Below are 13,868 nucleotides of genomic sequence, written 5' to 3'. Positions count from 1 at the left end.
AAGGAAATGAGTTTAGTCGAGTTTGAAAATTAAAAAAATAGAAATGATAGAGTTTTAGTAAATGCGCCTCTAGATCTTTTTTTTCACGATTCATGTTTTTTGAGCGAAAATATGATTGTGTCGCGGGGAAAAAACCCACAATTTCTTCACAATTTATCATGCAGTAAAACCATGACAAATCTGATAGCAACAATACAACATAGGAAACCTAGCGAGACCGTGTAGAAGTCAATGGCAGAGGTTTTGAGGTTTTTGGGTTTATTTGTCGCTGGCATTTGTGTGCCAATATGAAAAAGTTGTGGTTTTACTTTCCTTTGTGCTTTTTTACTTTGAATATTTTGATAAATGACTGACATTTGTGGAAATGAGTTTAGTTGTGGTTTCAAAAAACTCTAAAACCATGAAATCAGAATATTGATAAACTCCTCCCCCCCCGGGGGTGCCACTCAGGGAAACATCCCAAGGTCTCAGACCCAAATTACCCTAGAATCCCCCCAATTTACCCAAGATCCTACCCTCTGCCCTGTCCATTTTGTAGTCCACAGTTTGGAACAATCCCACCTTAACTGGGATTGGAAGGTATGTATAATGTAAATTGGTCCATAGACAGTGTCGGACTGGGACCCTAGGGGTCCACCAGAAAACCTTAGAGCATGGGCCCACTCTCCTTTCCTCACTCAACCACTTTATTCTCCTAGACTCTTTTATTTACATGCTAGCATCTATCCTTCCATCTATTTCTCCTCTTTGTTCCCATTCAGAAATAGGGAATGACCAAGAAGCAGGCCAAATGGTCAGGAGCAGGAGGGCCCACTGACACCTGGGCCCACCGGGAGTTTTCCTGGTATCCTGGTGGGCCAGTCCGACACTGTCCATAGATAAGGAGGTGATCTGGGCATTGGACTTCATAGGTTCCCCAGCAGTTGGATGGCTGCTCCGTGGGGCCGGAGTCCCAGTCTAAAGGTTTAGTCAGCAGATGGCATTCCTAATTGGCTTTTTTTAAAATGACTTTTTAACAGAATTCCCCATAACTGACCAGACAGATACAATACTTGCCACAATGGGTCCCACAACGGCTGTTAATATGAGGTCAATATCCATTGTATTTCTTATATACTGGGTATTTAGGGCTTGGCTTCATGTGGCTGTGTTAATAATAAAATCACTCATTAGTTAATTAATTCTCATTGTTCATTTACTTTCCATGTTCTATTACAGGGAATGAGTCAACTTACCCCACAATTAAAACACAATAGAGATGGTTGCAGCCTACTGAGCTTGGCTAGATCTCTCCTCAGTCCATTAAACCGCTTTGTTCTCCCAGTTGTTAGTCGCCCATTGTTTACTGTCTAAGTACCCTCTTTCTCCAGCTAGACCTGCTTGGGTAATGTTACAGAGCGGATTGTGCTAGCCCTATACACGGAATTCTGCCCGTATGGCTACATTACCAGATAAGATGGATGTTACCCAGTTTAGGCACCAGGGAAGTGGGTTACTGAGGCCCTAGCACCACAAACTGGATCATATGAGGTCTGTTCAGAACTTAATATGCAGACCAAATCCACGCCTGAACATGCCACTCAAATGATTGGAACTTCCAGCCTGCCCAATCAATATCTAAATAAACCCCATTGAGATACTGATCAGGAACTGGATTATTATGAACTTCTGTATAGGTGAATGGTACATGGAGCTGAGTTGATAGGCAGAGACTGGCTTTTTCTGGGCACTCATTGGGTAACGATTATTGCATATGGGCAGTTAGATTACTCACAGCTATGGTCTTATGGTCTGGAACAATAGTGACTTAAAGGAGAACTAAACCCTAAACATGAATATGGCTAGACATGCCATATTTTATGTAACAAATGAACCAGCCTAAAGGTTCTACATCTCTATATTAGTAATAATCCTTTATATAATAGAACTGGTTTCAGAGCTTCCATGCAATAATTATCTGTGTTAATTACTAATCAGCCTTATATTGTGCCATTTATATTCTATATATACAGTATAGTGTGCCATTTATATTCTATATATACAGGATAGTGTGCCATTTATATTCTATATATACAGTATAGTGTGCCATTTATATTCTATACAGTATAGTGTGCCATTTATATTCTATATATACAGTATAGTGTGCCATTTATATTCTATATATACAGTATAGTGTGCCATTTATATTCTATATATACAGTATAGTGTGCCATTTATATTCTATATATACAGGATAGTGTGCCATTTATATTCTATACAGTATAGTGTGCCATTTATATTCTATATATACAGTATAGTGTGCCATTTATATTCTATATATACAGTATAGTGTGCCATTTATATTCTATATATACAGTATAGTGTGACATTTATATTCTATATATACAGTATAGTGTGCCATTTATATTCTATATATACAGTATAGTGTGCCATTTATATTCTATATATACAGTATAGTGTGCCATTTATATTCTATATATACTGTATAGTGTAACATTTATATTCTATATATACAGTATAGTGTGACATTTATACTCTATATATACAGTATAGTGTGACATTTATACTCTATATATACAGTATAGTGTGCCATTTATACTCTATATATACAGTATAGTGTGCCATTTATACTCTATATATACAGTATAGTGTGCCATTTATATTCTATATATACAGTATAGTGTGCCATTTATATTCTATATATACAGTATAGTGTGCCATTTATATTCTATACAGTATAGTGTGCCATTTATATTCTATATATACAGTATAGTGTGCATTTATATTCTATATATACAGTATAGTGTGACATTTATATTCTATATATACAGTATAGTGTGACATTTATATTCGATATATACAGTATAGTGTGCCATTTATATTCTATATATACAGTATAGTGTGCCATTTATATTCTATATATACAGTATAGTGTGCCATTTATATTCTATATATACAGTATAGTGTGCCATTTATATTCTATATATACAGTATAGTGTGCCATTTATATTCTATATATACAGTATAGTGTGACATTTATATTCTATATATACAGTATATTATGACATTTATATTTTATATGGCACATACTACTAACATGTATGTATATTTTTAGACAAAGCAGGGTTTTACGTATGAGCTGTTTTAGGCCATATATTTTTTATAGAGACCTTCATTGTGTAGGATCTGGAAGTTCTCAACTCACCAGAATGGGTGCACGGGCATGTTTGGCCAGTTTGGGCACCTATACATGTAGCATGGAGACTACACACTCATGTAACATGCTCCAGGTTTCCTACCCGGCCCAATCCAAGGGACACACTATTCTGCCCAGTGCCCAGCTCAGGCTCAGTGCCAGTATTTATCTGCAAAACAGGAGATTTCCCAAGCTCCTAGGCCTCACATACTTGTTATAATAAACAACATGGCCTCTCCCAACTGAATCACCATCACTACAGGAATTACAGTGAAACTCACAGATGCCTGCAAAATGATTTTCCATTTCCACATTGGCTCTATAGAGAGCCAATGGAAATTCAGTGTGTTGACACTTAGAGGAGCGCCGTGCCAAGCCTTGGGGAGGGGTATTTAGCAGCTCCATCTCAGAGGCACCTTCACGTCCATCGCTGCCAATGAGGGGAAGTCACATGTGTGGCACCAACTGTGTAAGGAAAACATTGTTACATTGATCATATAAAGGGATTTTGTCACCAACAAAACATTTCCAGAAGGTTAGACTCCCATTGGTTCTGATGGTTTTCTGCCTGTGAAGACAAATAAGAACAATTTAAAGGGCCCCACACAACACAGAAACCCCTAATATCCCTATCACTATAATCTGTTCCCTCAAACAGTAGGAATTAATCCCATTTATATGCTGAAATCCAGCTGCAAAACTGTTCTTCTCTTACTGTATCATTTGAAATCCTGGCAGGGGAGGAGGGACTAAAACTGATGTTACATATTGTAACAACTCCTCCCCAGCTTACAGACAGCATGCAGGAACTACATAACCCACAATGCACTGCACTGGGTTGTTCCTTTTCTTATTGACATCATGTGTGCAGCAGGGAATTGTGGGATTGGGAGAAGGCAGGCTGAGGACAGGCGACTACTGTTACATTTTATTGGAGTCTCGAAGTAGCCAGCCGGATCAGCAGGGGAACAGGGGGCGGGGCTTAGGGAACAGGGGGTGGGGCTTAGGGAACTGTTCCAAACCAGATTATTACATTAAAATGCATGAAAAGGCTGCATATTTTTTAACTGATGTTTATTGCAAAGTTGCTTGAAATTATGTTTCAAAATCTTAAATTGTGTTTGGGTGGAGTTCCCCTTTAAAGGGCCCAAATCCAGGGATCCGTTCAATCATCACTTGGTGTCAGGTTTCCCTAGGTATTACTCCATATTATATACTGAGAGGGGCGGTGACAAGTGAAAGAGCTGCCTCTTTATAAATATGGAGGGGTTGAGGGGTGGGAGCGAGGGACAAAGGCGGGGGGATAGGGCTGGGAGGTTACTGCCCCTACAGAAAGCGGCAGTGAAACAGGTCATTGTAAAGGTTTATTGGGAAAACAGCAGCAAATATAGAAGTAATTAGTGACTTGTTCATCTAATTGCAACCCTACTTGCCTCAGATTGCACCCCTAGGGTCAGGGCCGGAACTAGGGGTAGGCAGAAGAGGCATCAGCCTAGGGCTAACGATTGGGGGGCGCCAGAACCTCTCCTGCCTACCCCTAGTGCTACTTTGTCATTGCCTCCTCCGCTTGTCATTAGCGGTGGAGGCAATGACCAGTCTAATCGCACCGCCTGGGCGGAGTTGGCCGACCGGGTTGCCTAGGGTTAGCAAATGGCTGCACTGTATCCTCCATCTGATCTATAGCAAGGGGGAATAAAATGGGAGCCTGGTAGGGTCACAACCTTTCCGTGGCCCCTTACTGGCTGACGATGTGGAGGTGGGGCTAAAAAATGGACAGGGCTATGATGTAGGATGGCGGCAGGGCCTGTCAGGAAAACCATAGGGAGCTGCAGGGTGGAAGACGTAATGGGCTGGATTGAGGGGGAGTGGGGGGCGGGATGGAGGCGGAGTGGGGGCAGAATTGGGGCGGGTCAGAGGCAGAACATTAGGGATTACAAATTTACCAGTAAGTACAATAGCTAGTGGCAACCCCTGGGCGTGGGCACGTAGCCCAGATCTTATTTTGTGTTTATGCATAGGAACAAGTCATAAATACTTACCCAGAAATTGCCCCTGGCCCCCCCCCCCACACACAAGCTGGCAAAAACATGGCACCTTAGCTTATATTTCTCTCAATGAGATATTTGTATTCCAGCGCAAAATTAAATTTTTTTTTTCTTACTGGGCCTTTTCTGGGAAATTTTTCAAAAGGATTACGGTAATAATTCTGTGCACAATTGTCCCTTTCTTCCCCCCTTTGTCCTGGGCCTGGGGAAACACTGGAGAATCCTGTCCCTACAGAAAGATCCTCTTAGCCGGCCCCTTCAGGGATCTCTGCTGTGCCAACCAGAAACATGAACCCTGCCGCCCCGGCCCTTTATAGTTTCTCATTATTTCCCTGGAATTCTAATGAAAGGGGTTGTGCGGGAATCCCATTGCATAACGGGGCAGTGAGCCACGGACACGCCGGCCAATCAGTGCTAATCAGTAATAGGATAAGCTTCCAGCAAACAGACCTAGGGTAAATATGTTCCCACAATGCAATGGGTCAGTGTGAGTGGGTTTGGGAGGCTGCAGGGGGGGGCACCCAGGGACTTCTTTACAAGCACCTCTGTCTCCTCCTCATTCAGCCCAAGCGCCCAGCCAGGAACATGTGGAGCTGCGCTCTTACCCTGTGCCTGCTACTCACTGCCTTCCCTGGGGGGGACCCCGCACCTCCTGATCCGTAAGGAAACCCTCTGGGAACCTGCTGTCTCTCTGTCTGTCTCTTTCTATCTGACATTTTATTGGGTGTAAATACTGCAATAATCTCATTTCCTAATCATTTCTTCCTTACCTGGGGTTTTCCGGATAAAGGGATCTTTCTGTAATTTGGCTCTCCTTGTCTGCTTAAAAAACTGTAAACATTAAAGGGGCAGTTCACCTTAAGTTAACTTTTAGGGGCTGATTTACTTACCCACGAACGGGTCGAATGGAGTCCGATTGCGTTTTTTTCGTAATGATCGGTATTTTGCGATTTTTTCGTATGTTTTGCGATTTTTTCGGATTCTTTACGAATTTTTCGGATCCAATACGATTTTTGCGTAAAAACGCGAGTTTTCCTATCCATTACGAAAGTTGCGTAAAAAGTTGCGCATTTTGCGTAGCGTTAAAACTTACGCGAAAAGTTGCGCATTTTTCGTAGCGTTAAGTTTTAACGCTACGAAAAATGCGCAACTTTTCGCGTAAGTTTTAACGCTACGCAAAATGCGCAACTTTTTACGCAACTTTCGTAATGGATACGAAAAACTCGCGTTTTTACGCAAAAATCGTATTGGATCCGAAAAATTCGTACAGAATCCGAAAAAATCGCAAAACATACGAAAAAGTCGCAAAATATTCGTTTTCAAGTCGGAACTTTTCCAATTCGGGTCGGATTCGTGGGTTAGTAAATCAGCCCCTTAGTATGTTATTGAATGGCCAATTGTTTTCAACTTCTAAATTAGATAGGTGCTGAACAAAAAGTTAACTCAAAAGTGAACAACCGCTTTAAATAACCCCAATAGAATTGTTCTGCCTCCAATAAGGATTTATTATATCTTAGTTGGGATCAAGTACAGGTACTGTTTTATTATTACAGAGAAAAGGGAATCATTTAACCATGAAATAAACCCAATAGGGCTGTTCTGCCCCAATAAGGGGTAATTATATCTTAGTTGGGATCAAGTACAGGTACTGTTTTATTATTACAGAGAAAAGGGAATCATTTAACCATGAAATAAACCCAATAGGGCTGTTCTGCCCCAATAAGGGGTAATTATATCTTAGTTGGGATCAAGTACAGGTACTGTTTTATTATTACAGAGAAAAGGGAATCATTTAACCATTAAATAAACCCAATAGGGCTGTTCTGCCCCCAATAAGGGGTAATTATATCTTAGTTGGGATCAAGTACAGGTACTGTTTTATTATTACAGAGAAAAGGGAATCATTTAACCATGAAATAAACCCAATAGGGCTGTTCTGCCCCAATAAGGGGTAATTATATCTTAGTTGGGATCAAGTACAGGTACTGTTTTATTATTACAGAGAAAAGGGAATCATTTAACCATTAAATAAACCCAATAGGGCTGTTCTGCCCCAATAAGGGGTAATTATATCTTAGTTGGGATCAAGTACAGGTACTGTTTTATTATTACAGAGAAAAGGGAATCATTTAACCATGAAATAAACCCAATAGGGCTGTTCTGCCCCCAATAAGGGGTAATTATATCTTAGTTGGGATCAAGTACAGGTACTGTTTTATTATTACAGAGTAAAGGGAACTGTGTTAGTTGGGTCTAGCACTAATATTATTGTGAAATTAGTAGGGCCATTTACTAACACAGAGCAATGTGCAAAGTGCAATGTTCAGAGGCAAGTTGCAATGTTTTTGATGAGCAAATTGTTTGGCAAGCATTGATTTGTCGGCAAAATTCCGCATTTCACCAATGGTAAATTTTTTTTTGTAAAGCTGTTGTGAAAATTCGCTGCCACAAGATTTTTTTTTTAAGGGAGAAAAAATTGGTGCATCAAAAAGTTGTGGTTGTGTTAATCAAGTCGCATCAAAAAAAGTTTTGCTGAAATTGGCTGATTGGCTCATCGCTAGTAGGGGCACATGCATACCATTCTGACAATGGGGACAACATTACATCCTTGCAATAAATCTGCAAAAGGTGGATACCCTGTACAGAAACACCATGTTGTCCCGGTAATTTCTCTGGGAATCCATATTGGTAAGGGGGTGCCGTCCCCCACAATTACTGAGCATCGGGCGGAAATAGGAGAGGCCTGGGTGTGCATGTAGAGACATTTTACTATTGTACCTGTACAGAGAGATACCATAAAACTATCGGAGCATAGGGATTCCTCTGTACTAAGCACAATTCAGCAGGAACAGCCCCCTAAGTTTGCTCATAGCCTGTACAGAGAGATACCATAAAACTATGGCACATAGGGATTCCCCTGTACTAAGCACAATTCAGCAGGAACAGCCCCTAAGTTTGCTCATAGTCTGTACAGAGAGATACCATAAAACTATGGCAGCATAGGGATTCCCCTGTACTAAGCACAATTCAGCAGGAACAGCCCCCTAAGTTTGCTCATAGTCTGTACAGAGAGATACCATAAAACTATGGCACATAGGGATTCCCCTGTACTAAGCACAATTCAGCAGGAACAGCCCCCTAAGTTTGCTCATAGCCTGTACAGAGAGATACCATAAAACTATGGCAGCATAGGGATTCCCCTGTACTAAGCACAATTCAGCAGGAACAGCCCCCTAAGTTTGCTCATAGCCTGTACAGAGAGATACCATAAAACTATGGCAGCATAGGGATTCCCCTGTACTAAGCACAATTCAGCAGGAACAGCCCCCTAAGTTTGCTCATAGCCTGTACAGAGAGATACCATAAAACTATGGCACATAGGGATTCCCCTGTACTAAGCACAATTCAGCAGGAACAGCCCCCTAAGTTTGCTCATAGCCTGTACAGAGAGATACCATAAAACTATGGCAGCATAGGGATTCCCCTGTACTAAGCACAATTCAGCAGGAACAGCCCCTGGTAAATGCAGTCTCTTAGTATCAATATTTTTTGCACTTGGTCGGATGGACTCTATTTATATGGATGGCTCCGTTGCCAGGGATAATGTCTCATACATAAATGTTGTTGTGCAAGATGAGAGTCAGAGTCCAATGGCCGGTACAAGGGAAACAGTAAGGGGCCTGTGTGGGTTTTGGACTGGTTGGAGCCTGTAAGCGGCTGGACTGTGACTCCACTGTGCAACTTAGTGAGGCTGAAGAGGCAGAGCAAAACAGCTGCCTGTGATTCTGATCTCTTTCTCAATCCCAAATAAATCAGTGAAACACAAAGCTCTGGGTTCTGCACTAAATTTATAGCTTGTTGCCCCTGGGCACTCTCTCTCTCTCTGGCACTCTCTGCCTCTCTCTCTCTCGCACTCTCAGGTCCTGTCTCTGCCGCTGAAAGCTCAGGGGCTTCTGCATTCCCTGATCTCTTGGAGGGGGGGGCAGTGTTATTGTGTTTAATCTATAAACATGTACAATGAGTCCTTGCCCCATAGGCTTGCAATCTAAGTTTGGTGTCTATGGGGAGGGAGTTCCACCATAAGCTGGAGTAAAGTAAAACATGCCTGATATGGAGTTTTAGTCCTCCCTTTTTATGATCAGTCCACTTAAACCCAGGCATTGTACAATTTACTCATTTATATAGCATGTAAGGGACCCTGCTAGGGCTTGTGGGTAACTTTGTTCTCTTTCCTGTAGGAAATACATGCTTCTGGTACCCACTGTCCTGCATGGCGGGAGTGAGGAGAAATTCTGCCTGCTTCTCTCCCACCTTAATGAGAGCGTTGTGGTGACACTGACCATGGGGCTGGAGAGACAGAATGAGACACTACTGGAGAAACAGGTCATGGAAAAAGAAGATGACAGCTGTGTCACCTTTATGGTAAGTATTTCCAGAGCTGATAATGTTTGATCAGTAGTCCCTTGGAACATCTCCATTGCTTGATGGTTGGACATCTCCATTGTCTGATGGTTGGACATCTCCATTGTCTGATGGTTGGACATCTCCATTGTCTGATGGTTGGACATCTCCATTGTCTGCTGGTTGGACATCTCCATTTTCTGATGGTTGGACATCTCCATTGTCTGATGGTTGGACATCTCCATTGCCTGATGGTTGGACAACATCTCCATTGCCTGATAGTTGGATATCTCCATTGCCTGATGGTTGGACATCTCCATTGCCTGATGTTCCGACATCTCCATTGCCTGATGGTTGGATATCTCCATTGCCTGATGGTTGGACATCTCCATTGCCTGATGGTTGGACATCTCCATTGCCTGATGGTTGGACATCTCCATTGCCTGATGGTCGGACATCTCCATTGCCTGATGGTTGGACATCTCCATTGCCTGATGGTTGGACATCTCCATTGCCTGATGGTCGGATATCTCCATTGCCTGATGGTTGGACATCTCCATTGCCTGATGGTTGGACATCTCCATTGCCTGATGGTTGGACATATCCATTGCCTGGTGGTTGGACATCTCCATTGTTTAATGTTTGGAATAGTTAAAAAAAAGGGGTGGCCCACCTTTAAGTTAACATGTTATAGAATGGCCTATTCATAACAAATTTTTGATGGGTCTTCATTTTTTATTTCTTATATTTTTTTAATTATTTGCCTTCCTCTTCTGACTCCTTCCTGATTTGAAATGCTCTGTGAGGCTACAATTTTACTGTCGTTGTTTCTTTTTTTACACTTATCTTTCTATTTAGGCCCTTCTTGTTTCATACCCCTGTCACTCTTTCAATCACTGCCTGGTTGCTAGGTTTAATTGAGCCCTAGCAACCAGATAGCTGCTGAAAACCCAAACTGAGCTGCCGAACAAAAAAACCTAAATAATAAAATAAAACACAAATAGTAACAAATGAAGACCAATAGCAAATTGTCTCAGAACAGAACTCTCTACAGTATGCTAAAAGTTCAAATCCAATGACACCAGAAAGGAGTTGGGCACTCATGGGAAAGTGGGGGTTTCTATAGCTAAAGTGCATCAAATAGTTTGTGAGGGACTGTAGTATATTATGGAGGTCATATAGATTTTGTCTCATGGTTCCTTTCACTTGCTGTGTTACAGACTCCCAAGTTGGATGCACCAGAGGTGGCCTATCTCACACTGCTTGTAGATGGAGACTCCCTGCACTTCACATCTCGGAGGAGCGTCCTGATCAAACCTGTGCAGAACCTGGTGTTTGTCCAGACTGATAAACCCATCTACAAACCAGGACAGAAAGGTCAGTGTTGAACTGTAGCTGATATCTCCTGAGGAGCTGGTTATGTTGAATGTTCACTTAAGGTGGCCATACACAGTAAGAGGTCACCAAAGAGCAGATCTTCTCCCAATATGCCCACCTAAAGGTCCCCATACACGTTAAGATTCTTCACCCGATATCCTCATCTACGGGTGGGCGATATTGGGGAGTGTGTAGGCTAATTCGATCGTTTGGCCCTGGGGCCAAATGATCGAATTATAGTGGCGGCAATGGGGCAGTCATTTCGAGGACCGCATCAACGAGCCGATGCGGTCCCCGATCCGACTGAATTTTCTAACCTGACCGATCGATATCTGGCCAATTTCCGGCCAGATATCGGTCGAGCAGGCCCCTCGTTCCTGCCCCTACATGGGCCGATAAGCTACTAACGGCCCGTGTATGGGGACCTTAAGGTGGGTGATATCAGTCTAATTAGATAGTAGGCCATAGGACCAAACCATCGAATTACAAGGAAAATCAAACCTGCCCGATCTAGATCTAGCCAATTTTAGTCCAGATGTTGGTTGGGTGCTGGCGAATCAGTCTGAATGACCCATATCGACAGCTGAAATTCTCCCATGTATGGCCCTGAACTTTTGCTTAGTTCACTTACCCTAGGCAGAATATTATTCTGGACAATGAATAGGAGAGCCCTTGGATAGAAAGATAAGCGATACAGGAATTGCTGGGGTCACTGACCCTAGCTACTAAAAGTCGGAAATAGGCGAAAAGAGTTTGGATGAGTGTTCCTTCCCAGCAAGCACAATGCTGTGTAATACTGTAGCACATTTCTTATTATTCTACTTCCATCTAAACACATCACTATAGTCCTGCATTGCTGTAGAAAATCAACCCGCCCATCCCCACCCAGGGGTGTTGGCCAATAATCCCTCATATAGAAACATATGGGTGAATTTAGCATAATAAAGTTGGTGCTATAAAGGAGGTGGCATGAAGGCGGTACTGGCACCCCTATTAGCCTGTACTATTATACACTTATTATTACAGGGGCTATAGTATAATAGAACGTTCCCTACCTCCCCACTAGTACGTTCCTCTTGCCGCTTGTTTGGCCGTTAGGGTATCCTCCTGGAATTAACTCTGAGATTTCTATTTTTCCTTCTTTAGTTCAGTTCCGCATTGTGTCTCTGGATGAGAACTTTTACCCTGTATCTGAGAAGGTGAGAAGACCCTCAATGATAAGTTGATGAGACAAGGGAAACTTTGCCCCCAATCAACTCTGTAAAGAACAACGTTGTAAGACTCCACAATGACCATTACCAATATATATGGGGCATTAAGACATTTAGTGCATTAAGCTGCCAAGCAATGCCCTCCCCTTTATATATTGATGATGGGTGAGTGCAGAGGGGCTCTTGTTTACCATTCCACTTTGTTCCTATTTCACTTCGCCTGTTCTCATTCGCCAATTGGCGACTCTCAAAGAGTCCTGCCTGGTTTTCCAATTGGGGAAACTGGGCAAGTGGTTTGACCCAGACACCCCTTCTGAAAATCAAGCTGTCCTGGTCGTAGCTATGCCGCTGCGATGTCATGGTTCCGCCCACACGATGCCCCTGTCCCACCCAGTGTCATTAAGCCCCGCCCCCCTGCCCGGAGTTAGCCACCACATAACGTGACAACTCTAGTTACTAATGTATGTTGGGAAGTTGCTTAAAATGCCATTTTACTTTGTAAAAGCAACAAGGTTTTGGGTGGAGATCCCCATTAATAATCTCATTGGGTTCCAGGCTGCTATGAGGATTGCTGCATCATAACATCAGCAGATGTTTCTGGAATGGCTTCTTCCTTTACCCACACATTTTCAGATTTCAAGTACATTTATTTATGGATTTTATAGTTCTCTGGCACTAACCCATTTTATTTTCTCTTTTTAGTTTCCTGCTGTTTATATTACGGTAAGTAACCGGCCTGTATTTATGTCCCATCACTACAGGGGTTTCCGGGTTACTCTGCACCACACAATGTAACCTTGTTCTGTGGGTTAAAGTAGGAGCTCCCTTATGGTCTGGCACAGCTTCTCTTCTCTTACCTGGGGTCAGGGCATTATAGGCTGGGGGGGGGGGATACAATGAATGTTAAAGGCGTAATACACAAATGTGTGTTGCTGAACTGGCAGATTAAAATGGGGAGTCTGCTCTTTAACTGAGATTTAGGAGTCAATAGAGAGACAAGGCAGTATTAATAGCTTTATCATTTGCAGATAGATAGACAGACAATGATACACATATAGATAGATGATAGCTAGATAGAGAGATAGATAGATGATACATTGGTAGATAGATAAACAGATAGATAAATAGATAGATGATAAATTGGTATATAGATAGACAGATGATAGATAAATACATAGATAATAGAGAGATGATAGATAGCTAGATAGTTAGAAATATGATAGATAGATGATAAACGGATAAATAGATGTATAGATTGATAGATGAATTGATGGATAGACGGATGATAGATAGAGAGATAAATAGGGAGATGATAAAAGGATATATAGATGATACATGGATAAACAGATGTATAGATACAGTAAATGAATGAATAGATAGATAGACAGATGATGGCGCCCTGTGGGTTACAGCTGGTAACGGCGCCCAGTGGGTTACAGCCGGTAACGGCAACCTGTGGGTTACAGCCGGTAACGGCGCCCTGTGGGTTACAGCCGGTAACGGCGCCCTGTGGGTTACAGCCGGTAACGGCGCCCTGTGGGTTACAGCCGGTAACGGCGCCTTGTGGGTTACAGCGGGTAACGGCGCCCTGTGGGTTACAGCCGGTAACGTCGCCCTGTGGGTTACAGCGGGTAACGG

The 13,868-nt window shown here is 42.4% G+C and overlaps 1 protein-coding gene across 1 annotated transcript in view; it reads left to right on the top strand.

Annotated features, from left to right (window-relative positions):
* The first annotated feature begins 5,779 nt into the window (after nt 1-5,779).
* a2m (alpha-2-macroglobulin) overlaps nt 5,780-13,868 on the top strand; it is a 30,796-nt gene continuing 22,707 nt past the window's right edge. The window contains exons 1-5 of the mRNA XM_031905381.1: nt 5,780-5,900; nt 9,480-9,663; nt 10,863-11,019; nt 12,166-12,218; nt 12,933-12,953. Of these exons, the coding sequence (XP_031761241.1) occupies nt 5,827-5,900; nt 9,480-9,663; nt 10,863-11,019; nt 12,166-12,218; nt 12,933-12,953 (489 nt within the window). The 5' untranslated portion in view covers nt 5,780-5,826. The remainder of the gene's footprint in view (nt 5,901-9,479; nt 9,664-10,862; nt 11,020-12,165; nt 12,219-12,932; nt 12,954-13,868) is intronic.

Source organism: Xenopus tropicalis, chromosome 7 (genome assembly GCF_000004195.4).
Source record: "Xenopus tropicalis strain Nigerian chromosome 7, UCB_Xtro_10.0, whole genome shotgun sequence".
Classification (NCBI taxonomy): Eukaryota; Metazoa; Chordata; class Amphibia; order Anura; family Pipidae; genus Xenopus; species Xenopus tropicalis.
The sequence above is the reverse complement of the archived record's forward strand: the minus strand, read 5'-3'. Positions and strand labels throughout refer to the sequence as shown.